General features: G+C 55.2%; 1 protein-coding gene across 5 annotated transcripts in view; it reads right to left on the bottom strand.

The window, feature by feature from the left end:
* Positions 1-24538, bottom strand: part of IQSEC1 (IQ motif and Sec7 domain ArfGEF 1) — a 285544-nt gene that overhangs the window by 196866 nt on the left and 64140 nt on the right. For all 5 annotated transcript variants that reach the window (XM_086368957.1, XM_086368964.1, XM_086368955.1 and 2 more), the window contains exon 2: positions 13606-13635. In XM_086368957.1, the coding sequence (XP_086225083.1) occupies positions 13606-13635 (30 nt within the window). The remainder of the gene's footprint in view (positions 1-13605; positions 13636-24538) is intronic.

Below are 24538 nucleotides of genomic sequence, written 5' to 3'. Positions count from 1 at the left end.
CCTCCAGGGGTTGTTCCAGAGCCTCCTGGCCCTTGGCCCCCACACCTTCTCCGTGTTGGGTGTGGGTGAAGCAATGGACAGTCTGGGGGAGTCCGACGTCCCCGTGCGCCCACGGCCTTGAGAGCCCAGGTGGGGCTGGAGTCTCATTCATGTGCTGATGTGCTCAGTCTTAGCACCTACTTTGCTGGGTGGTCACAGGGGACAGACCAGGGGACTGCAGCACAGCCTAAGGAAGGGTGAGCCTGAGCTGGCCTCCTAACTCCTCTCAGCCTTGGTCTTCTCCTCGTTTGAATGGGCACAGCCTGCTGTGAGGGGAGTGGCAGCCTGGCCCACTGCCACACACCATCGTCCACGCCTCAGAGGCCAGAGCCCACTTACGGAAGTCTGGGGGTGGGGGGCGGGCACCAGTATCATCACCCCGTTCTGCAGGTCAGAAACAGGCATGGAGAGGTGGCGTGACCCCCGATCACAGAGCCCAGGCAGCCCAGCTCGTGGCCAGCGCCCATGCTGGCCGCCCCTCATCCTCTTCCGGGAACCACAGCTGCAGCCTCAGTGCTATTATTCTGAGGGAGCAGGGTGGGGGCATGTGGGACCCGTTTCTCTGAGCACTGCAGCAAGGGGCTATGCCGCATTCACCGCTGGACACCCAGGCCCCGCCCAGCCCGGCCACACTGCAGGGCCTGAACCAGCGTTTGCTGAGTGACCGCCTGACCATCGGCATGGACCTGCATGGTGCCCAGCGCTTCCTCAGCTCTGCAGCACGCCTGGCTTCACAGCTGTCACCTCCACTGGGCCCCCCGTCAGGGACAGTCAGGGAACCAGAGCTGCTCAGCAGGGCACAGAGAGCCTCGGGATGCCTGGGACTGCCCCAAGTCTCCCCTGGGCCATCCCAGGCCAAATCCCCGGGAGGCCCAGCTGGCTCTCAGGGTCAGCAACGAGCCCCATCCCCGGGGGCATGCACACAGGCGTGCACACTCAGCATCTGATGGAGCGCTGGGGTCAGGCTGCTTTCAACATCCATTCCAAGCCTGCACCCCTGCCGCCAACACAGAGTCGGCCATAAAGACACTAGCTGTGCGGCCTGGATTAGAGCAGGTTCCCTGCGGTGTGACCTTGGGCAGCCAATGCCCCTGGGCCTCAGTGTCCTCATCTGTAATAAAGAACTACTAACAGGGCCTGAGGAAGGCTCACTAAGCTGCTCTCATCACCATCCCCATCATCACAGAGGGAGGGGGATGGAGGCCTGCTACAGGGACAGGGTCACATGCCCCCACTCCCCACACCTCTGAGCCACCGTGCATGCTGTTCCACCAAGCACACCCACACCCTTCCCTGTCCTGACCAGATCACACCGCGGTGATGCCTCAAGGCCCCCGGACCCTAGCCCATCTTCCCCACCAGATGTGTCCCTACTTCACCTCAAAGCCCCCCACCTCCTGGCCTCCTCATCTGGCATTATTCTGTCTCTCATGGACAGACATCCAGGCTTCCTCCTCACAGTCCCCCGAGCCCCCGACCCGGGAGCAAGTACACAGCAGGTGCTCAAGGCAAGCTTTCTATGGATACGTCCTACTTTAAGCCAGCCTGACATGACACTTCGCAACCGCTTAAACCAATGAACAAATCAACTGTACAGTTTTTTTGTTTTTTAACCATATCTTCAATCTGTTGACTAATGTATGGGCTTCCCTGGTGGCTCAGTGGTAAAGAATCCATCTGCAATGCAGGAGACGTAGGAGACACAGGTTGGATCCCTGGGTTGGGAAGATCCCCTGGAGGAGGGAATGGCAACCCACTTCGGTATTCTTGCCTGGAAAATCCCAGGGACAGAGGAGCCTGGCAGGCTATAGTCCATGGGGTCGCAAAGATCTGGACATGACTTGGGCACGCACCATCAGTTGACTAACGTATGTTAGGGTTCCTCTCCCTCTAAAATCACAGGCCACGACTGGAGGAGACATAAGGAGTTAAAAAGGACTGGACACCCAGGAGGCCCTACACATCCGTCTCCGCAAATGGACAGCTCAGACCAAGGCTTGGCCAAGCAAGAGGCCCTACAGATCCGTCTCCGCAAACGGACAGCTCAGACCAAGGCTCGGCCAAGTTCTAGCCTCTGCTGTCATACCGTGCATGGAATTTGGTTGGTTTTTCAAATTAAGCTTTTATACTTGTCAGCCTAGCAGGGAAGTTGTCATTTCCGAACTCATTTTTCCAGCAATAATCAAGTTACACCACGCATGAGACGGCCTGTTCCCTGAGTTATTTAATTAGAATCTGCAGCTATTAGCCGGGAAAGAGTCAGTGCAGCATATTTCAAAACAACCTACATCTCTGGGAAGGGGCGGGGGTGGTGCCCCTGGAAGATATCAGCTCCTGACTCCTCCAGTCGGGAGCATCAATCTTCCCGCCGTAAATTTCCAGAGAAGCACCCAGAGGGGAGTGTGGGCTGGAGCTGAGCCTGGCTGTCACCCACGGGAGGAAGGGCTGGAAACGTCAAGAGAGCCATGGTCCTGAGAGAGGCTGGACCCAAGGGAACAAGAAATGTCCCCTGAGGACTGCTGCTTGGGCCAGGATAAGGCTCAGAGACTGTAACAGAGAGCCCCACAGCCAAGTGGCAAATGGAAGCTCCCATCCTTCCCACTGGGTCTGGAGGCAGACAGTCCAGGGTTGGTCCCTGAAGCTCCTCTCCCTGATGCCCGTCGTCCCTGAGGAGTGGCTCGTCTACACAGGGGCAGGATGAGAGCCAGCCTCAGAGCTCCTGCTCCCAGGGGCACGACCAAGGGAGAAGCAGCAGGAGCCAGCGTCTCTCTCCTAGGACACATTCTAGAGGCTCTACAAATCTCCTCCCCTCCTGTTCTGAAGGAAGGGAGCTTCACACGGCCAGCCTCGCTGCAGAGATGGGAATCCTTTATTCCTGGGTGGCTGTGTGGCCAGCTAAATGTTGGTATTCAGTGCTCTGGGAAGTGGACAAGACTATTGGGAGCCTCAGGGACCCCTCAGCCCCACCCCTTCTAATGTTCCGCCCACCACCCCACCCATCTCTACCTGAGGTCCTATTTTATGAGACTGTCGTGTGGACCAGACAAACCGCATTAAGCAATTCATAATTCAGGAACCAGCTACATACCCTGGGCTTCTGGCTGCTGTTGAGTTTTGCTGGCAGATTGCTGGTGGGGATCCCTAAGGGACTGAGGTTCCCCCGCCCTGCCGAGTGCCCTAGGCACCTGTGGCCAGATGTGCCCTGTCCAGTGGCAGGCAGCTGTGTTACTCCCTGCTCACGGCTACCCCGCTCTTCAGGAAAAGCCCATAGCCCTCCTTGAGAGACTGAGCTTGCACTAGGGTGAGCAGCGGCAGCCGTGGCCCAGCCCAGGCCCAGGGCTCACGGGAGAGGAGGCGACGGTCTCGGGAGGGCCGTGAGCTGGGGCGTGAGTTTGGAGCCGCCAAGGGCAGTGCACAACTGGGGGTGGTCCTGCAAGCCAGGGGGCCAGGCCTGCCCCTGACTCCCCATGTCTGCCCTGCGTGTGCCTGACAGCCCGCTCTCTTCAGCCCTATGCCTGCTGCTTCCTGTGCTCAAATTCACGCATCGGGGGCCCTCCCTGATGGGGAAAGGGGAAAAGGCCCGACTCCTGCATGACAGTCAGAAAAGCCAGCTGAGAGGAAAGACCAAGCCTCTTTGGGGGATCACCCCCACCCCCCGCTTTTTCTGATTTCCCACACGGGCTGGTTCGTGGGGCTTGACTATCCTATGACGAACCTCTGGGTCGTAACGAACACAGACCTCAGGGCAGAAGTTCCCCTCGGTCCTTCGGGAGATGGGGTGATGTTGGTGCAAGACAGTGATGCGCGATTTCCACATTCCCACCCTGCGGCGGCCCCTGGCCTTTCCCGGCAGAACCGCGTTGGCGGCTGCTGGGAATTGCCTGATACGTCTTCTAAGTCGTCATCCCACCTCGTTGCTCTGATGAACTCCAAGCACCATGTCACTCCAGGACCATACACAGCCCCACCTCTGGGCGGGGAGGATGCAGGACAGAGCATCTGTGAGGCAGCTTTCTGGAGCATCCAGTTCATGTCACGATGAGGAAGGACCAAGTCCTTGATGAAAACCATCTCTCTCCCCTACCAGCACGGCCCTAGGTGGGTGGGGGGCTGGCAGGCTCGCTGTCCTGACTCCTGGTCCCCCTCAGGCCGCCACGTGGGGACGAGAGGCTCCTCTGCCCAGAGACCTTTGGCTGAACCTCACGGGCAGGGTGAGGCTAGATCTCACGGCTGCTGCGGTCAGCAGAAGGGAGCCCTGGCAGTCATGGGTGGGCCCTGCACGCTGGGTTTCCTGGAGCTGAGACAGATCCGTGGCCGTCACTCTAAGTCCTGGATCTCGTCCCTTCAACGCCCGTGGTTCTCATTGCTTCTGTCACCTAGGCGTCCTCGCTGTCCCAGGAAGGCTCGTGTATGGCCTGTGTTGACCCATGGATTCCTCAGGACGTCTTCTAAAGTCCTCTGTCACTAGAGTCAATGGTCATCATTTTCTCCAAGAGGTTTTCATGCTCAGACGACAAGGAACCCAGTGCTGATAACACAGTACCCGCTGCCTCAGCTCCACACAGTCCTCCCCCCAGGGGGCAGGGACCTAGTGGCCACGGTCCCAGGCTCCACGCTTGCACCAAGGGGCTGCCGTGGTTTCGGCCCAGGAAGAGTTCCAGGGCAGCGTACGGGGGGCTGCAGAAGTAGGGGTTCAGCTTACAGCCTATGAACTTCCTGCCGAGGCCCAGCCTGCAGCTCTCACGTCAGAGAGGAGGGTTCCCGGCTTCAGGCCCCTCACTCGGTCCCTTCCTGGCGGCCGTCCTGCAGGTGGAGGTTAGCTCCCGATGTGCCCAGGACTGTGTGTCCTGCAAATGGCCCAGCGGGTCTCCTCCAGTCAGTCCCCACAGATAACTTCATGAACTTTGTACATAAGACCTTCATCCCGCGGCCTTCGTGGAAAAGTGCCTGGAGGCAGAGGAGCCCTCCTGATTTTCCTTGGGTCACCTTGGTGAAGCTACACGGGCCAGTGATCTCGAGGAGCTTGGAACAGTCCACAGGAGCCTCCTGTCAACAGGGAGGCCTCAGCGAGGCCCTGTGCCGTGGTCACCTGCTAACTGACTACACTCATAAACAATGCTAACTGCACTAACAATGCCAGCAATGCCAACTAACTAGTGATACTAACAGTGCTAACTATGCTGACTAATGGCTCAGCTGGTGAAGAATCCGCCTGCAATGCGGGAGACCTGGGTTCAATCCCTGGGTTGGGAAGATCCCCTGGAGAAGGGAAAGGCTCCCCACTCCAGTATTCTGGCCTGGAGAATTCCATGGACTGTATAGTCCACGGGGTCGCAAAGAGTCGGACACGACTGAGCGACTTTCACTTTCATACTAACAATACCAACAATTCTAGCTACACTAACTATACTAAAAATACAAAAAACAATCTAAGAGAAAAAGCACAAAGAAAAAAATTTTAAAGAGAGTAGAGAATAGAGAAAAATAAACAAAATGGGAGTAAAAAGGAAAAAACAAGCTAACTGTGGGGCCAGAGGGTCACCAGACGGAGGTCAGGTCGCCAGAGGGAGCGTCCTGGGTTATAAGAACGGAAAACCTGGGCCCAGCAGGGACCTCTGTAGGTTTTCTGCAAATAATCACAGCAGCGCCTTTTGAGGTCAGAGCAAGAAATGGACCAATCACAGCTGGGGATGAGCCACAACGATCTGCTCACTAACTGGTCTCAAGACCTCTTTACTCTTAAAAACAAAAAAAAAGGACCCAAACAGCTATTTACGTGAGTTATTAGCGATTACTTCATTCAAAATGAAAACTGTAGGATAATCCAGTGGACTTTTCATTTCTAGTTTGAAAATCTGTAATAATTTGTTACTTTTAAAGACCTCATAACATCGACACTTAAAATGTTAAATTCTTTCTCCTTAAAGGTCTGGTCCCTAATACTACAACTCAGCTGACATCACGACACTCTAGGGAAATGATAAGACATGACAAGCATCTTTATTCTTTCTGTTACCAGGTCAAATATGCAGCATTTGAAAACTGGGAGGTTGAGGCAAGATTCTAGGATTTCCCCTTCACAATCCAACTAACCCACACAGAAGAAATAATTAGAATAGAACAGATGGGGATTCGTTTATTATCAACTCTAAGAACCACTGGCTCCAGGAAGTGATGTGTGTGAAAAACTACACAGAAAAGGAGAGATCTGGCCTAGGTTGGATACACTATTAGCATCTGTAGAGCTGTAAGGACAGAGAAGGCAATGGCACTCCACTCCAGTACTCTTGCCTGGAAAATCCCATGTATGGAGGAGCCTGGGAGGCTGTAGTCCATGGGGTCGCTAAGAGTCGGACACGACCGAGCGACTTCACTTTCACTTTTCACTTTCGTGCATTGGAGAAGGAAATGGCAACCCACTCCAGTGTTCTTGCCTGGAGAATCCCAGGGATGGGGGAACCTGGTGGGCTGCCGTCTATGGGGTGGCACAGAGTCAGACATGACTGATGCGACTCAGCAGCAGCAGCAGCAGAGCTGTAAGGAAGACAGCTTTCATCATGTTTTCACCAGTGATAACAGGAGATTTCTCATCAGAAACCTTTGAGGCACAGGCTGATGTAAAGTCAAAAAAGCTGTCAACCAAGAATCCTATATCTGGTAAAACTGCCCTTCAGAACTGAGGGAGAAATTAAGACCTTCCCAGAGAAGCCAAAGCGGAACAATTTCTTTACCACCAGACCTGCCTGCAATGAGGGGTTTCCTCAGGTTGAAATGAAGGATACCGGAAATGTGAAGACATAAAGATCTCTGGTGAAAGTAAAGTCCCAGATAATTAGAAAAGCTGGCACTCCTGTAACTTCACTTTGTAGGTCCTCTTTTTCTTTTCTACTTAAGAGACTAACGTACTAAAAAAACCCCAAACAAACAGCTATTAGCCTGTGTTTGGCCACACAGTGCATGAAGATGTAATTCTGGGACATCAGTAACTGAGAGGGAACGGAGTCGGAGCTGCAGGCAGCAGAGCTTTTATACTTTGTTACAATTGCTGCCGCTGCTGCTAAGTCGCCTCAGTCGTGTCCGACTCTGTGCAACCCCACAGACGGCAGCCCACCAGGCTCCCCTGTCCCTGGGATTCTCCAGGCAAGAACACTGGAGTGGGTTGCCATTTCCTTCTCCAATGCATGAAAGTGAAAAGCGAAAGTGAAGTTGCTCAGTCGTGTTAAGTTGGTATAAATTGGCATTACAGTACTATAACTTTAGGATGTTAAGTGTAATCCCATGGTAAGCAGAAGGAAAAGAGTCAAAGAATATACACAAAAGGAAATGAGGAGGGCATTAAAATGGCTCACTACAAAAAAAAAAAAAAGTCAGCTAAAAACAAAAGAAGATGGCCAAGTTGGAAAAGATGGACAGAAACACCATAAAGCATATAGAAAGCAAACAGGAAAATAAAAGCAGCAAGCTTTCCTGACCAGTCATTATTTTAAATGTAAATGGATTAAAATTTCCAAACAGAATACTAATTGGCAGAAAGGATACAAAGGTCTCATTCTAGTTCCAAAGACACAAAAACACTGACCAGGAAAGGACAGAAGAAGAGAGTCCATGCGGACAGCAGCCCAGGAGGGCAGGGCGGCTGTGCTAATGCCAGACGTCGAATCTGCATCAGGATGTGTCCAGTCACGTCTGACTCTTTGCAGCCCCATGGACTGTAGGCTGCTAGGCTCCTTTGCCCATGGAATTTCTCAGGCAAGAATACTGGATTGGGATGCCATTTCCTATTCCAGGGAATCTTCCTGACTCAGGGATCAAATTCCCGTCTGTCGAGCCTCTTGCGTTGGCAGATGGATTCTTCACCCCTGGTGCCACCTGGGGAGCCCCAGATAGGCTTCACATCGGAAAAGGCTTCAAGAGGCAAAGAAGGCACTGCACATTCAGAGCAGCTAGAAGATAAAACTGTAAACACAGATACTCCTAACAGACCACCAAAATATACAAAGGGAAAATGGACAGAACAGGGGGAGAAATAGTTGGCTCTACATAATAGTTGGAGCCTTCAATACCCCATCTCAGGGATGGCTAGGACACCCAGACAGAAGTGAGGAAGGGGGAATCCGAAAAACACGATAAGCCAGCTAGATCCAAGACATATGCGACCCTAGCAACCAACACAACACACGCGTTCACAGGAGGCCTTCTCTGGGACAGACCATGTGTTAGAGCACAATTTAAGTCTCAGTAGACTTTGACGGAGGAGCCTGGTGGGCTGCAGTCCATGGGGTCGCTAAGAGTCGGACATGACTGAGCGACTTCACTTTCACTTTTCACTTTCACGCACTGGAGAAGGAAATGGCAACCCACACCAGTGTTCTTGCCTGGAGAATCCCAGGGACAGGGGAGCCTGGTGGGCTGCCGTCTGTGGGGTTGCACAGAGTTGGACACGACTGAAGCGACTTAGCAGCAGCAGCAGCAGACTTTGAAAGGTAGATATACACAATATCTTCTCCAGGCACAATGGGATGACGTCAGAAATCCTAACAAAGGAAAAGTGGGAAATTCACAATTTGTGAAAAGTACACAACACACTTAAAAAGAACCTATGTCAAAGAAGAAATCATGGGAAATTAGAATTACCTAGAGGCGAAGGAAAACAAGGACATATCCATCTGAGAAGTGACATGCTCACAAATAAATAACCCAACTCTGTGCAACTTAGAAAACTAGACACAGGAGAACAAATTAAACCCGAAGCTGCCGAGGGAAGCTCCCAGTAAAGATTAGAGCAGACGGCAAAACAATAGAGAAAATCAACAAAACCCAAGGCTGGTGCGTTGGAAAGATAAGCCATTTACCAGACTGTGAGCTAAACTGACTGAGAAAAAACGAGGAGGCAAATTATTCAAACAGAAGTAAACACCGCGACATTATTACTCATTGTAGGAAAATAAAAGGACTATGAGAGAGCATCAGGAACAACGGTACTCTCGTGAATTAGATAACCTGATAAAGCAACAAATTCCTAGAATTCAAAACGAGCCTAACAATTCACACGCAGGGGTGAGGTCAGCTCAGATGTGGTGAGACCCTGACCCACAGGGGACACTCGTTAAATGGTATTGTACTTAATGTCTACCAGTGAGTATGAGTTCACTTTAAGGGGCTGATGAGATAACGCTTTACCCTGCAGAAAGCCTCTGCATCTTAAATACAGTATCAGCCCTCCTGAGCACTCCATGCAACTCTTCATTCTTTCCAAACTCTATATTCTGCAAATCTCTCCTTCTTCCCCCTAAATAAATCATTAAAATGTTCCAAGTCTGGCCCTCGGGAGCTTCCCCTGGAATGGAGTGAAAAGCAGACGCACGCTCCCCGGGCACAAGGAGCAAAGTCCTACCTTTGCAAAATGGTCAAAAATGAGTCATTTCATTTGTGGAAAATGAATACATCTGATCTTGCAAATGTTTCGCCTCGGGGAAAAGAAGCACACGCAAATTCTCAAACAGGCTTCTCTTGGTAATAGTTGCTGGCTGCTCCGCGAGGCTGAGATACCCAAGCAGGAAGGCGGCGCCTCAGATGGTCTGCGTCTAAACGGGCCCCAAGGAGGGTGGGGAACAGGGGTTCTCCCTGGATTCAGCTCCTTAACGTTTAGCAAAGAGCTCACAGCATCCATCAACACCTCACTTGGCTAGGATAACGAAACCCAGACATCAAAGGCGGCCCCTTCTGCCCACTATCTGTAGTGAGGGTTTGCTGTGGATATGCGGACGTGAAGGATTCTCCATTGAGCAAGGTGAATGATCCACTTTTCTCCTCCAAATTCATGGTCTGAAAATATTTATGGGTCCTGAATCCAACAGAACAAACAGTTTTTCCCTGTTCTATGCAAGACGTGCTGCGTCTCCAGGTGATACCAAGGCAAATTCATTCCACTAAGGCCCGTGGGGCCTGCTGTGTGCCTGGGGGTGCTGGCCCCACCTGGAAATGACCCCAGGCCTCGTCCTGGGTCCCTAACTCTACCCGGGTGAGTAAGACAGGGGCTCACGTCACTAGGACACAAAGCACCAAGGACCTGGATGTTAAAAGTGCGCACGGCAGCCGCGGAAGGCAAGTATGAAAGCCGAGCAGGACCCGGTGGGCATCCTGGGCACGGGAGCCTTTCTGGGAAGCCTCCACGACCTTCCCTGAGTTCCCAAGCGCAGTTCAAACAGCTGCCAACAGGGAAGGGAAGGGACGCAGGGACAGGGACGGGGCAGTCAAGAAACGGCCGTGCAGCCTCGGAGCAGGGTCCTGCTCTGTCTCAAGGGATACACTGAACAATCTCTCTGAGCTCTTCACAGAACCAAAGCCCAAGCAATGGAAGGTGTCAGCGTTCTTCGGACCAGAGAAGACGCCTGAGGTCACATTAAAGCAAGCAGAGAAGTTCATCCGGAGCCCACCTGGGGCCAGGTTAAGGGGTGTAGGGCCTGCACGCAGCCTCATCTTAGCAGCAGCCCCACTCTTGAACCTTTGCTATAAAACTTCTCGCCCAACCCTCCCAGGTAGGGACAGACAGTTTTCGAGGGCAGGAGCTCACTGTGTCCCCCCGTGCCAGGCAAAGCAATAGAGCTCTTCTGTTCTACTTCACCACAAACCCTTGTCTCCGAGATTCTATTCAGCACTGATGCAGAGGCTGAACTTTCAGCTTCAAGGGGAGGAGGGGAGGGCAGCACGTCAGCCTCGCCCCCTCTCAAAGCTTCAGGGCGGCAGCAGCTTGTGGGGGATTCTGAGAAGGCAGAGGTTCGCCCTGGGGAGAGGGTGGAGGAAATCGCACGAGTCACACCCACAGGCTAGAAGGCAGGCAAGGAGTCAGTGGTCACATTTAGAAGGCAGGAGCGCTGCTCTGCGGGAGCAGCTCGAGGAGGACTCAGAGGAAAACCAGGCTGCACCGCTGGGAGGTGCTGGAGGGGCAACAGGGCTCACGGAGCAAGAAGCAGGGGGTCCAGGTTTCAGAGCACTTCTTCTGGTGGGGAAGGGGGTGCTGCAGGGAGGCCGCCTGACAAGGTGTGGGTGCACAGACAGAAGACACCCCATCACACGCCTCCCCGGACACCCAGATCTGCAGCTGTCCTGCAGGGCAGTCCCTGAGCACCAGGAGAACAGAGGGGCCCATCGCGAGTCAGAGATGAGTGGTTCGGGGGTTGCCGGTCCTCAGCAAACGGAGGGCTGTGTGCGTGCTCTGCCCATGCCCGAGCACCGGCTGTGACGTGTGGCAGAGGCCTGAAGGCCGTGTCGAGAGCCCCGGGAAGAAATGCAGGATGGAGCCTGGTCCAGGACGGAACCGGCACCTTCACGTCCTGAGAGTTTCCACCCACAAGCCAGGAGTGCACAGAACCACGTGGACTGGAGCCGTCAGGCTGGGGTCCTCACGGAAGAGCCGAAACGCAGCCTTCTCTGCCCACACGCCCATCCGAGTTCCGCCCTGCCCAGCTCCTCCGCTCCAGGCGCCCTGCCGAGAGCCGTCTGGCTGGAGCTGGGAACATATGTTCACTCCGCACACCGCCCCCCGTGTCCCAGGGCCGTTCCTGTTCCCACCAGGCAGCCAAGCCATGTGGCTCTGGGTCCTCACATGAGCGCCCCCACTTCCCCCGCACGGACAACCCTCCTCCCGCGGGCATGCTGCCAGCACCACGGCCTTCAAACCCCACTTTCCTGACACCCCCCACCCCTCCATGGGGTGCAGAGGCTGGGGGGAGCCGTGAGAACAGCTCGCGAGGTCTTCAGGCCCATTCGCCGGCCCCCCTGCAAGGCCCCTCCCCCTGCGCACACCTCCACCCCTGCTCACTGGGAACCAGAACCCGAAGGTCTCTCGGGAACCGCCATGCAGCCCCGTCTCAGCTGCAGCACCTTCTGGGTGAGCGTGCCAGAGGGGGGTACGGGAGGTCCTCAGATCCCACGTGGGTGGTGGGGGCTGGTGGGACCCCACTCTCCCCTCTCCTTGCCAATCCGCTTCTGATGTCTTTGCACACCCCCACTGCTGGGACCCTCACTCCCTGCCGACGGTGCTTAACTTTTAATGAGCTTTCTGGAGAGGTCGTCCACGGGTCGAGTCCACAGCCCAGCAACTGCACCAGGACTCGGAGGAGGCTGGCGGCCACCCTTCCCTGCCTGCCCTGAGCCCTGCCCCACCTCCTGAGGGGACAGCCTACTGGCCGCCTGTGCCTCCTGCCCTGGCTTTTTAATGCAAATGTTATAAGGCAAGAAACCACATTCTTCTGTCTGACTTCCTTCCCCGAAACGTCACGTGACGTCCAGGCTCACCTGCCCTGTTCACGCACAGCACCCCTGGGTCTCCCCCTCACCAGCAGCCGGTGAACACCCCTCTCAGAGCTGCAGGCGGCTCTCACGGACCCCGGGCGGCCCCGGAGCACCCAGCCAGGCCGCCCCTGCCCCTCCTGGACGCTGTCTCGCAGGGCATCGCCTCCAGCCCCTCAGGCCTGGGGTGGCCCGTCCTTCTTCCTCGTGTGGCGCTCTGTTCAGGCCCCTTGAGGGTGCCTCTGCTGCCTGCCTGACTCGGGGCCATCAGCCCCAGCCCCCTCTGCGGCCCCTGCTCTGTCTCCCGGGCTCAGGACCCTGCCGGCACCTCCTGGGCTAAGCCGTAGCCCAGTGCAGTGGCTCCAGGAGCCTCCCCAGGACACAGGCACCTTCACTCCGCCTCCGGCCCTGCCCCGGACCCTGCCCCGCCTGACACTCCCAGCTGCAGCCCCGCGAGCACCTCCTCTACCCACTTGGTCACGGGAAGGCACTTGGAGTCCCCCAGGCACCCTATGGGCCTGGGGCCATGTGGTTCTTAATCACCTTCTGTGTCTCCTCCTCACCCCCATGCTCACCACCAGCCACTGTCTCCCATCTCCCATGGCCTCCTTGGCCCCCAACTCAAGGCTTGAACTCCACTGCCCCAGCCCCTGGGCTGAGGCATGAACACCCCCTCTGGGTCCAGTCAGAGCCCCCGGTGCCAGGGATGGGGAGGCATAGGGCTCTTGGCCGCCAGCCCCGTGAAGGTGCCATCAGTCTGCGGCATGCACACAGAGACACACCGCAGCCCAGGTTGGGGGTCCATCCCTCCAGACTCCCCAGAGACTTGCCCCACGCACCCAGCCTGGCCCCAGGGGCTGTCTGAGCTGAGAAGCTGCTGGTCCTACATAGGTCACAGCCCAGGCGAACCTGGCCACCACTACCCCGATGGGAAGGAACCACCAGCAGGCCAGGGGACCTCTGAGAAGGTCACTCTGGGACCAGGAAAGGCCCGGCCATAACCGGGTGCTCTCACTCCAGGACGCCGAGCCGGCGCAGTGCGGCCAAGGTGCCTGGGCGCCGGGCAGGGCTTCGACCTCCCAGACCGTGTCAGAGAGAAGGAGAAGCCGCTCTCACTCCAGGACGCCGAGCCGGCACAGTGCGGCCAAGGCGCCTGGGCGCCGGGCAGGGCTTCGACCCCCCAGACCGTGTCAGAGAGAAGGAGAAACACATGGTTTCACCGATGTGGCCTTCCCAGGACAGACAGACAGACGCAGAGGCGGACGGCACACTTACCTGACGCTGCGGGAGCTTTCTCCTTCTGACCTGCAACGAGAGAGCAGACACTGAGAATGCGGACTGCGGTGCAGGGACCCACACAAGCGCATGGACATGGGCCCCGGGGTCCCGCCGCCCAGGACCCCCTCTCCAGCCCCAGGGCCGCCGCTGAGCACTTTGGGGCTCCTGGCCCAGCCCGGTCACGTCCCTCACTTCGACTGGAATTGTTTTTGTAGGACGTGGGGACCAACCCTGGAGTTGGGGGGTGGGCTATGGTTCCAGAACTCTGTGAGGCTGCAGCCCCGACGGCTGAACCAGCGAACGCGTGTGGGCGCGGCGCCCGCCTCACGGCCCCTGCTTGCTGTTCACGGCGTGTCTCCCCACTCCCGGCTCTATTCTCAAGCATTCAGAAATCAATTCCACTGCGTTACAGAGGAGACAAGCCTGAATGTCAAGAAACCGGACAATTAGATCGTATCACGCGCAGCTGAACTTTCACGGAGACTGAGAAATACCCGGGCATCCATCAACAGCAACACCTTCTGCTCTATAAACCACGGGAAAGGGACTTTGGGATTAAACCACACGCAGCTCAGGGCTCAAGAGGCCGGTGGGCTTCCTGGGTCTGCGGGAGCGCAGGGCTGCCAGCAAGCACCCTGGGGATTCTAATCCCCGAGCATCACAAATTGGATTTCACTGCCAGTGTGCCTGAGAAAGAGAGACACACTCAGCCCAAAGTCAGACGACTTTTCTCTTGGCCAACGGCCTTTTCAGTCATCGCGCAGACAGGCTGCCCAGCCCACCTGGACAAAGAAGTCAGGGGGCAGCTTCTCCTGCTGAGGCAGCTTTGCTGACCTCAGGACACCAGCCTGCGCCCCGGCCCTCTGTCTGCTGCCCTGGTGACGATGTCATCCTGGGGGCCTTTCAAGTTCACTGCCGGCCGGGTGGCCAGCGCAGGGCAGTGTCCGAGCAGCTGGCGGCCGTCTAGCATCTCCGCGTCGCGGGCTCTCACTGCAGCCGCGCAACGCCTGCCACGTTCTGTCAAACCTCGGGCGCCACCAAAGACAACACACCCCTTCCTCAGCCCTCCCTGCGCTGAGCCCTGGGCCAGGCCCCGAGGCGGGTTGTCCCAGACCATGCAGGAGCCTGGCGGGCCGGCAGGTCCCAGCTGCGCTCACGAGGGGCGGAGGGTCCTGGAGGCCGAGAGCCCCGGGGAGAAGGCCGCCGTCCGCCTCACACCACCCTCTCCCCCGCGAGGGCCCGCTCACTGCCCAGCCGTTGGCAGACTTCTAGCTGCTGGACGTCCGCAGTAACGTCTCGAGATCACTGTGTTTGATGCCCGGCCCCCCGGTGCACCTCCAGTTCAGGTCACTCGCTCAGTCGTGTCTTACTCTCTGCAACTCCACGGACCGCAGCACGCCAGGCCTCCCTGTCCATCACCAACTCCCAGAGTCCACCCAAACCCATGTCCATCGAGTTGGTGGTGCCATCCAACCATCTCATCCTCTGTCGTCCCCTTCTCCTCCTGCCCTCAATCTTTCCCAGCATCAGGGTCTTTCCAAATGAGTCAGCTCTTTGCATCAGGTGGCCAAAGTATTGGAGTTTCAACTTCAACATCAGCATGAACACCCAGGACTGACTTCCTTCAGAATGGACTGGTTGGATCTCCTTGCAGTCCAAGGGACTCTCAAGAGTCTTCTCCAACACCACAGTTCAAAAGCATCAATTCTTCGGTGCTCAGCTTTCTTTATAGTACAACTCTCACATCCATACATGACTACTGGAAAAACCATAGCCTTGACTAGATGGACCTTTGTTGGCAAAGTAATATCTCTGCTTTTCAGTATGCTGTCTAGGTTGGTCATAACTTTCCTTCCAAGGAGTAAGATCTTTTTAATTCATGGCTGCAGTCACCATCTGCAGTGATTTTGGAGCCCAGACAAATAAAATCTGACACTGTTTCTACTGTTTCTCCGTCTATTTGCCATGAAGTGATAGGACCAAATGCCATGATATTTGTTTCCTATATGTTGAGCTTTAAGCCAACTTTTCACTCTCCTCTTTCACTTTCATCAAGAGGCTCTTTAGTTCTTCTTTGTTTTCTGCCATAAGGGTGGTTTCATCTCCATATTGGAGGTGATTGATATTTCTCCCGGCAATCTTGATTCCAGCTTGTGCTTCATCCAGCCTGGCATTTCACATGATGTAATCTGCATATAAGTTAAATAAGCAGGGTGACAATATACAGCCTTGAGGTACTCCTTTCCCTATTTGGAACCAGTCTGTTGTTCCATGTCCAGTTCTAACTGTTGCTTCCTGACCTGCATACAGATTTCTCAAGAGGCAGGTCAGGTGGTCTGGTATTCCCATCTCTTTCAGAATTTTCCACAGTTTATTGTGATCCACATGGTCAAAGGCTTTGGCGTAGTCAATAAAGCAGAAATATGTTTTTCTGGAACTCTCTTGCTTTTTCAATGATCCAGCACCTGCCCCGCCCCATTACAAAAAATACGTTTCTCATATGCAACTGGTCTTCACTAGCATTTCCAACTCAAAGCTTCCAAAATCCTTGGACTTTCCTGAGCTCTTAGAGCCGTGGGAGCAGCCCTGAGGTGGGCAGAGCCCCCAGTTCGCTTCTCAAACAGTCAGATCCTTTGTCACAGGCCGAGGTGCCTGGGCCCTCCTGGCAGCACCCTGCTCGTCCCTCCCTCTCAGCGGATGCAATAAGATGCCAGGCGGTTCCCAGGCCTCAGATGCCCCATGCAGAAGGATCCTGGACTCCCTTCCAAGTGGGCAGCAGCAGCGTGGCCACACCACCTGGATCCTGGCTGATGATGGGGACAGACTCTGTGCGCTCTGCCCCTGCCCCAGGGTTCGCGGCAACCGCAGACCAGCCCTCTGTCGGCTGGAGACTCTTCAAGCCGTTCTCAGGAAGCCTGAAGCAAAGGCCAGTGTGGGGTGGTGAGGAAGCGTGATGCCCAGTCCAAGGAGCTGGTCAGTAAAGCTGCCTGAAGCCCCCTGCCACGTGCAGAGGCAAGGGTGGCGTCCACAGAAGACAGTGCGCCCCCAAGCCCGGGGCCCAGCAACGGCCTGGCACCCAGCATGTTCCAGCCTGCTGAGTGAAGAACCCGTGATGGAGGCAGCCCCCACCTCACACCCACAGCCACACACGGCAAAGTCCCATTTACGCGAAGGACAGTACGTTCAAAGGATACCCTTGAACCCCAGGGCATATCGTTGCCAGTCCTAGGAGAGTAGCAGAGCATGGCTCAGGAGGAAGGTGCAGAGAGGGGGTGGCCGTGGCGGGTGATGCCCGTGTGTGTGTGCGGCTGTGGCGCCCGTGTGAGCTGGGCCACAGATGGCAGGAGCCCCCCAGAGCCCTCTGGTTGCCGCCCACGGGCATGGGATCCCGGGGCAGGATGACAACCCAAACCGGCACACATGGAGGTGAGGTCACAGAGTGGCCGCAAACCCCTTCACCCACCCCCAGGGGACTCCCCGCAGGTCATCCAGAGCCGGGACGAGGCCCCCACACATGTGCACCTGAGGCAGGTCAGAGATGCCTTGGATTGGGATGCTCAGGACACGCTGGAGACGAGGATTCTTCTGGCACCAGAAGTTTGCTTGGGAGGTGACGGCTAGCGGGTAGGGAAGCGAGGAGAGGAACACCAGGTGGTTAATTATGGCTGTGAGCGACCCACCTCCCACCATGGGAGACCCCACTGTGGGCAACAGGAATCGGCCCACCAGGGAGTCCTGGGGGCCGGTGCAGAGTCCCCACCCCAGGGCTAAGATTGCTGGGGTCCTGCTGAGTGTGCTCCCGGGGGACAGCAAGTCTCATTTCAGCCTGCCCACGGGAGGCACGGGATCGCCAGCCTCAAGAGAAGCCCCCAGGCCCAGAGGTGCTGGCAGCTGGCAGTGAGAGGCTGGGGTGGGGGGCTCTGTGATCAGTGCTCCCTGGACGGAGAGAGAGCCCTGCGGTCCTCCTGATACCGCCACGGATAACTGAGCCGCTGGGTGGACTTCAGAAGGTCAAGGCCACAAGTGACTGTTTTGTCTGGTTTCACTTCAGCGGTGGGTCCTGCAGACCGCTGGACCACCCCCTGCTTCCCTGCCCTGGGTATGTCAGCCTCTGGAAAACGGAAATCTGCATTTCCCAGACACCCTTGCAGTTGGGGTCGGCTGGTGGACTAAGTTCCTCTGGACAGATATTGGTACGAGATTTAAGAAGTGGAAATGAACAAAACAGGCTGGTGGAGGGACGGGGCTCCTTGCTGGCAGGGAACAGGGGCGTCTGGCCCTGGGCAGTACAGACAGTGCGGTTTCCATGACAGCAGGGTCAGATGGGGCTAAGCCACAGCCCGGGCCATGTTCTCCCTGGTGGTGGGGTCCCCTGGTAGTCCTAGAATCTGAGTCCTGACACCCAGGAATAAGTCTCCCCTCTGCTCAAATCAGAAAGAGTGGATTCTGTCATCTGCAGCTAATCACTGTGACTGATACAAATTCAGATTCTGAAATCATCAGTCACTGTTTTCTTATGTGAAAGAAATACAGAAAAGCTTAACATGAGTAAAAACCATCTGTAATCCTACCACCTGGAGGTACTGTAATATTTCTGCATGTTTATTTCTAGACTGTGTTTTACACTATTTTCATATAGTTAAAATGACGCGGTTTATATCATTCTGTGCCAGCTTTGCTCACTCAATCTGAATTATGAGCAGGTCCCCGTGGCCTTGTCCAGGGGGCCTACAGCTCCTGAGACCAAATCAGTTTCCTCCCCAACTTCTCTCTTTTTCATTTTTAACTATCATATTGAGGTATAATTGACATAGAAAAAGGTGTATGCATTTAATGTATACGACTTAATGACTCTGGTTCAGTTCAGTTCAGTTCAGTCGCTCAGTCGTGTCCGACTCTTTGAGACCCCATGAATCGCAGCACGCCAGGCCTCCCTGTCCATCGCCAATTCCCGGAGTTCACTCAAACTCACGTCCATCGAGTCGGTGATGCCATACAGCCATCTCATCCTCTGTCGTTCCCTTTTCCTCCCGCCCCCAATCCCTCCCAGCATCAGAGTCTTGAGATAAGATTAAAAACAGACAGCACTTTGCGACAAAGGTCCATATAGACAAAGCTACGATTTTTCCGGTGGTCACGTACGGATATGAAAGTTGGACCACGAAGAAGGCTGAGCTCCGAAGAATCGATGCTTTTGAACTGTGGTGCTAGAGAAGAGTCTGGAGAGTCCCTTGGACTGCAAGGAGATCCAACCAGTCCATCCTGAGGAAATTAACCCTGAATATCCATTGGAAGGACTGATGCTGAAGCTGAAGCTTCAAAACTTTGGCCACCTGATGCGAAGATCCAACTCACTGGAAGGGACCTTGATGCTGGGAAAGATTGAGGGCAGGAGGAGAAGCGGGCAACGGAGGATGAGATGGTTGCATGGCATCACCAACTCAACGGGCATGAGTTTGAGTCAACCCCAGGAGATAGTGAGGGACAAGGAGGCCTGGCATGCTGCAGTCTGTGGTGAGAGTCAGACATGATTGAGCGACTGAACAACAATACCTCTGTAAAACCATCATCACAAAGAGTGACGTAAAGATATCCATCACCTCCAGAAGTTTCCTCAACCTTCTTTACTGTCTTTTTGTGATAAGAACACTTAACAGAAGACCTACCCTCTTAACCAAGTTCTAGGTATATAGCGTGGCATTACTGACTACAGGTCTCATGCTGGGCAAACATCTAGAACTCACTCTTCATGCGTGACTGAAGCCTTGTCCCCCTCAACCACCATCTCTCCATCTCCCCCTCTCCCCAGCCCCTGGTGACCACCACTCTCCTTACTCTCGTCTATGAGTCTATTTTATTCTTTTACATTAATCTCTGTGTTTATTTGGGCCATGCTGGGTCTCACTGAGCCGGCTCTCTCGAGTCGTGGCAAGCATGGGCTACTCTCTAGCTGTAGAGCGTGGGCTCCAGGGTGCACGGGCCTCCGGAGCTGCAGCAGTGAGCTCAGCAGTTGTGGCTCTCCGGCTCCAGAGCACAGGTTTAGGAGTTGTGGCACACGGGCTTAGCTGTTTCGCAGCATGCGGGATCTTCCCGGACCAGGGATCGAATCTGTTTCTCCTGCATTGGGAGGCGGATTCTTTACCACTGAGCCACCAGGGAAGCCGGAGTCTGACTACTGTAGATTCCTCATGTAAACATCACTATGTAGAATGTGTCTTTCTGACATTCCACTGTGCATCGCATCTTCCAAGTTTATTGATGTTGAGACATGACAGGGTTTCCTTTTTTGAAGGCTGATGAGTAGTCCATTGCCCGTACATACCACACCTTGCCCATTCATCAGTCAGCGGACACGTATGTTGCGTCCGTGTTTTGGCTACTGTGAACATTGCTGCAACGAACATGGGGTGGAGATACCGCCTTGAGACCCTGACTTCAGTTCCTTTGTGTACATACTCAGAAGTGGGATTGCCGGATGCTGTGGTGGCTCGATTGCTAATTTTTTTTGGTCTGGCTTTAGTATCAGAGTAACGCTGGCTTCGTCAAAGTAGTTCAAAAGTATTCCTTCAGTTTTTTGGAAGAGTTTAAGTAATGACTGACATCAACTCTTCTTTAAATGTTTGGTAGATTTCACTTGCAAAGACATCTAGTCCTGGGTTTTTCTTTGTTGGGAGGTATCTGGTTACTGATTCAACTGTTTTAAGCTCCATATTTATTGTCGTCCTGTTCAAGCTTTCTATTTCTTCTTGAACCCATCGAGGTGGGTTATATGTTTCTAGGAATTTGTCCATTTCTTCCAGGCTTGATTTATTGGTGTGTAACTGTTCATGACAGTTTCTTATGATCTTGGGGTAGAGCATCCTTTGTCCCTGCCTCTGGTGACTTTGTTTAGTAACGTCTCTGGAGAAGCACTACTGGCCTCATCACGGAGCACGGATGTTTAAGGCTCCTTCACACGCCTGGCCGCACCGCCCTCCAGAAGACCTAACACAAGTCCCATCAGCCCCGAATGGGGAGGCTGAGAGACAAGAGTGGTTTTGTGTTTTTATGTATTTGGCGGTGTCAGGTCTTAGCTGTGGGACTCGGGGTCTTTCGTGTCAGTGTGCATACGGGCTTAGTTGCCCCTCAACCTGTGCGATCCTGGTTCCCTGGCCAAGGATGGAACCCGCGTCCCCCGCACTGCAGAGTGGCTGTTAACCGCGGGGCCACCAGGGGTGTCCCGAGAGATGAGTCTGCAGACCAGCAGTGCACACTGATCGCCTGGAGACCTAATAAAAATTCACACTGTGAAACAGGAGGTCTGGGGTGGGCCCCGAGATGCTGTATTTCTAACAAGCTCCCTGGAGGATTCCCCCGGAGGCGCTCATTCCTGTCCGTGTCTGGAGTCCATGCTGACCCAGCCCCGGGCGCCTCAGCGCGCCAGGCCAGCAGCTTCGGCAGGATAGCCGCTGCCGGCCTCCCTCCGCCGGCCTCCCTCCGCCGGCCTCTGGCCCTGTCTCCATGCACTCTCAGCGCCAGGCCAGCAGCTCCGGCAGGATAGCCTCCGCCGGCCTCCCTCCGCCGGCCTCCCTCCGCCGGCCTCCCTCCGCCGGCCTCTGGCCCTGTCTCCATGCACTCTCAGCGCCAGGCCCGGGGCCCTGGGTGCAGGTCTGGTCCTCAGGTTCTGAGTGGGTTCCCCACTCGGTGTGCGGTGGCCTCGTCCCTCAGATGCCCAGGGGTGGGGTGGGGACACGGGGCGACGACGCTTCCTGCCTGCCCTGTCTTCTCATCTGACACCAGTAATACCTCTTGTTTTTATTCTGAAGACCCTCACCCAGGCACCCGGCCTTTCCTAGTCCCTGTGGTTTAGGTGAAGTTAACCCTCTGTAATACCAGAATAACCACAAGCTGGGCACGTGCCCTAGATCTCTCCAGTCAACGGAGCTCACCACCTTTGTTTCAGTAACCTAAGGATGAACGTGTGACCTGGGTCCAGCAAACCCACTCCAGGACTTACAACACAGCTACCGTGGAAGAGGGGCTTCAGTGGCGGCCACTGGTTAAGACCACACACCTGTTTGTGTGTGCTTCCAAAGCAGGGGGCACAGGTTCCACCCCCGGTTGGGGAACTAAGATCCCACATGCCACTTGGTGTGGCCAAAAAATAAAATAAAAAAGAACTATTGTGGGTGACATGCTCTCTCCCCTCTGAGGGCCACTACCTGCAGCTCACCGCCCAGAGAGCAGCTCACCGCCCAGAGAGCAGAGTTAAGACACCTTCTGAGGTTGTAATTTGAGCCCCTGGATCAAGCCGGACCTGAAGCTGTCTTTGATCTGGATGGTGCTGGGCCACAGAGGAGCGAGGACCAAAGCCATCAAACCAAGGCGCCAGCTTGGGCACTGAGGCTGGCGTGTGTGTGAGTGTGTCTGTTCAGCACAAACTAAGGCGAGAAGCTCTAAAGAGAAACCCAAACAGCGTTGATGCCCCCCGTCCCCCCACACACAATGCACCCACACGCACAGGGGCACACGCAGCCCAGGCCAGAGCAGCAGAGGGTGCGCTGGGAGCAGGCGGAGCACTGCCCATGGACAGGGCACCGCTCCGGCCTGACGGGAGGGTTCACAACAGTATTGGAATCTTCCCACGATATGCAATTAGCTTCAAAACGAGAATAAAAATACGGAACGCATTAGGCGGCTATTAAGTAGCTTTAATGGGAGCGTGAGTCAAAACAGCATTTAAATACGGTACGGCGGCCGACTTGGAGTCTTCAAACAGCCGCGCGGCTTCCACCTCTCCCTGGGTAGGAGGTCCTTGGTCTTGTCTTCCCCATGCGTGCATACAGAGCCGTCGGATGCGCCCTCTGGGGATCCACAGACAGGAGGTGGCCGGGTCCAGGTCACACGGCCCAGGGGCACAGGCGGGCACGCAGCCAAAGTTCGTCTTACTGAAACCCCGGGTTTGGCTACCCCCACAGGCAGCTTTCCTGGCATGCAACGGATGCTGAAACCCCAGGGCACTCACTTGTTTGGCCCCATCTTAGAGCTGACACACCGAATCCTGGGTTCTTTTTCTTAAAAAGCACCACCCGAGCCATATACGTTCTACGCTTTAGGCCCTGCAAGGCGTGGATCAGCCAGCTCCTTGCCCACCCGTTTCCCATTTCCTTTCTCCCACTCTTCAAGAATCCCAAACCCAAGGGCGTTGTCATAAACTTGAGACAAGTACCGCAAGGCGTCTGCTTCCAGGGTATCTCTGCCCATCCTGATTTGCAGTTTCTTCGCTATTTCTGATGATTTAGACATTTCTTATACAAACGACATCTACAGAGACCCATTCTCAGAACTGCTGACGTGCCTCTTTTAAGGGCTTCTACATCTTAAAATAAAACCACATCCTCCTGCTTCTCCTCGGGCCAGTGCTGGGGGTCCCTGCTGCCAGAAACGGAGAGGCCCACGAGAAGCCCCCAGCCCTCCAGAGTCACCCCCACCTCCGGTCCCCTGCTCTCCAACCTGCCGGGGCTGGAGCAGGGTTAGCAGTCAGAGCTGTGCACGCCAGTGCTTGGCCCTGACGGCCTCCATCCAGACCGCCCCCGTCTGCCCTTCAGGGCTTGTCAGACTCCCGGGGGCACCTGAAGCTCCAGACTAAAGGGGCACACCTGCCTTTCCCACCCCCGTGCAGAGGAGCCCCCAGGCTGGCAGCACCCGGTGGGGGCGTGGGGGCCATCTACAGGAGGGGGCGCTCTCACCAGACACCCTCCTACCTGGAACAGGTGACCCTCAGCATCCCTGGGGACCCCGCGCCCCCAGTATCAAAGAGGATCTCAGGTCTCTCACTGACACGACCCACGCGTGTGATTTTGCAGAGCCGCTCGAGATAACAATTATTATTACTGTTACAACAACTAACATTTCCTCAGCACTTGCCACATACCAGGCCCCACTCTGATCACTTTGCAGGTGTGATCGTTTAATCCTCACTGCGCCCTGGGAAGAAGGCAGTACTTTTATCTAACATTTCCGCCTGCCAGGGCTGCTTCGTTGTACCTGCGAAAGGAACACGCGCTCCTTGGAGCAAACAAACCGGAGCAGGAGCGTGCGCAGAGCAAGCTCGCAGTTGGCCTCTCTCACCCCATCCGCCCGGTCCCACCGCCTCTCCCAGCACAACCGGGGCAAGCAGACTCACGCCCCCAGCCTGCCTTACGCCAACACAGGGAAGCACGTATCGGAAGGCTCTCTTAAAATTAGCCTCCCTGTTTTGTGGATAACAAACTACAGCTCACACAGGTTAAGTGACTTGCCCAAGGTCACACAGCAGGCAAGTGGAGGAGCTGGCAGTTACCGGACTCCCAAGTTTAATGGCAAAGCCTGTGACCTCACCCACCAGCCTCCACTGCCTCCACAAATCATCAGCTTAGTGCAAAAGGAGTAATAATGATTATAACAGAAAACAGCAGCGCAGGTTCACTGAGCACGGATCACAATAGCATCGTTTTGAGCTGTGGTGCTACAGGAGGCTCACAAGAGTCCCTTCGACTGCCAGGAGATCCAACCGGGCCATCCTGAAGGAGATCAGTCCTGAATATTCACTGGAAGGTCTGACGCCGAAGCTGAAGCTCCAATCCTTTGGCCACTTGATGTGAAGAGCTGACTCATTGGAAAAGACCCTGATGCTGGGAAAGATTGAAGGTGGGAGGAGAAGGGGGCGACAGAAGATGAGATGGTTGGATGGTATCACCGACTCAATGGACATGAGTTTGAGTAAACTCCTGCAGTTGGTGACAGACAGGGAGGCCTGGCGTGCTGCAGTCCATGGGGTCGCAAAGAGTGGGACATGACTGAGTGACTGAACTGAACTGACACACGTCTGCCTAGACTTCCCCAAAGCATTGTGAGCTGGTCCTAGGATGCACACAGCTCCCCACTCCCAGCCCATTTCACAGATGAGAGA

Source organism: Bos grunniens, chromosome 22 (assembly GCF_055505025.1).
Source record: "Bos grunniens cultivar Pamir isolate PY7600 chromosome 22, Bosgru_T2T1.0, whole genome shotgun sequence".
In the NCBI taxonomy this organism is placed as follows: Eukaryota; Metazoa; Chordata; class Mammalia; order Artiodactyla; family Bovidae; genus Bos; species Bos grunniens.
Note: the sequence above shows the minus strand (reverse complement) of the source record. Positions and strands in the feature narration are given on the sequence as shown.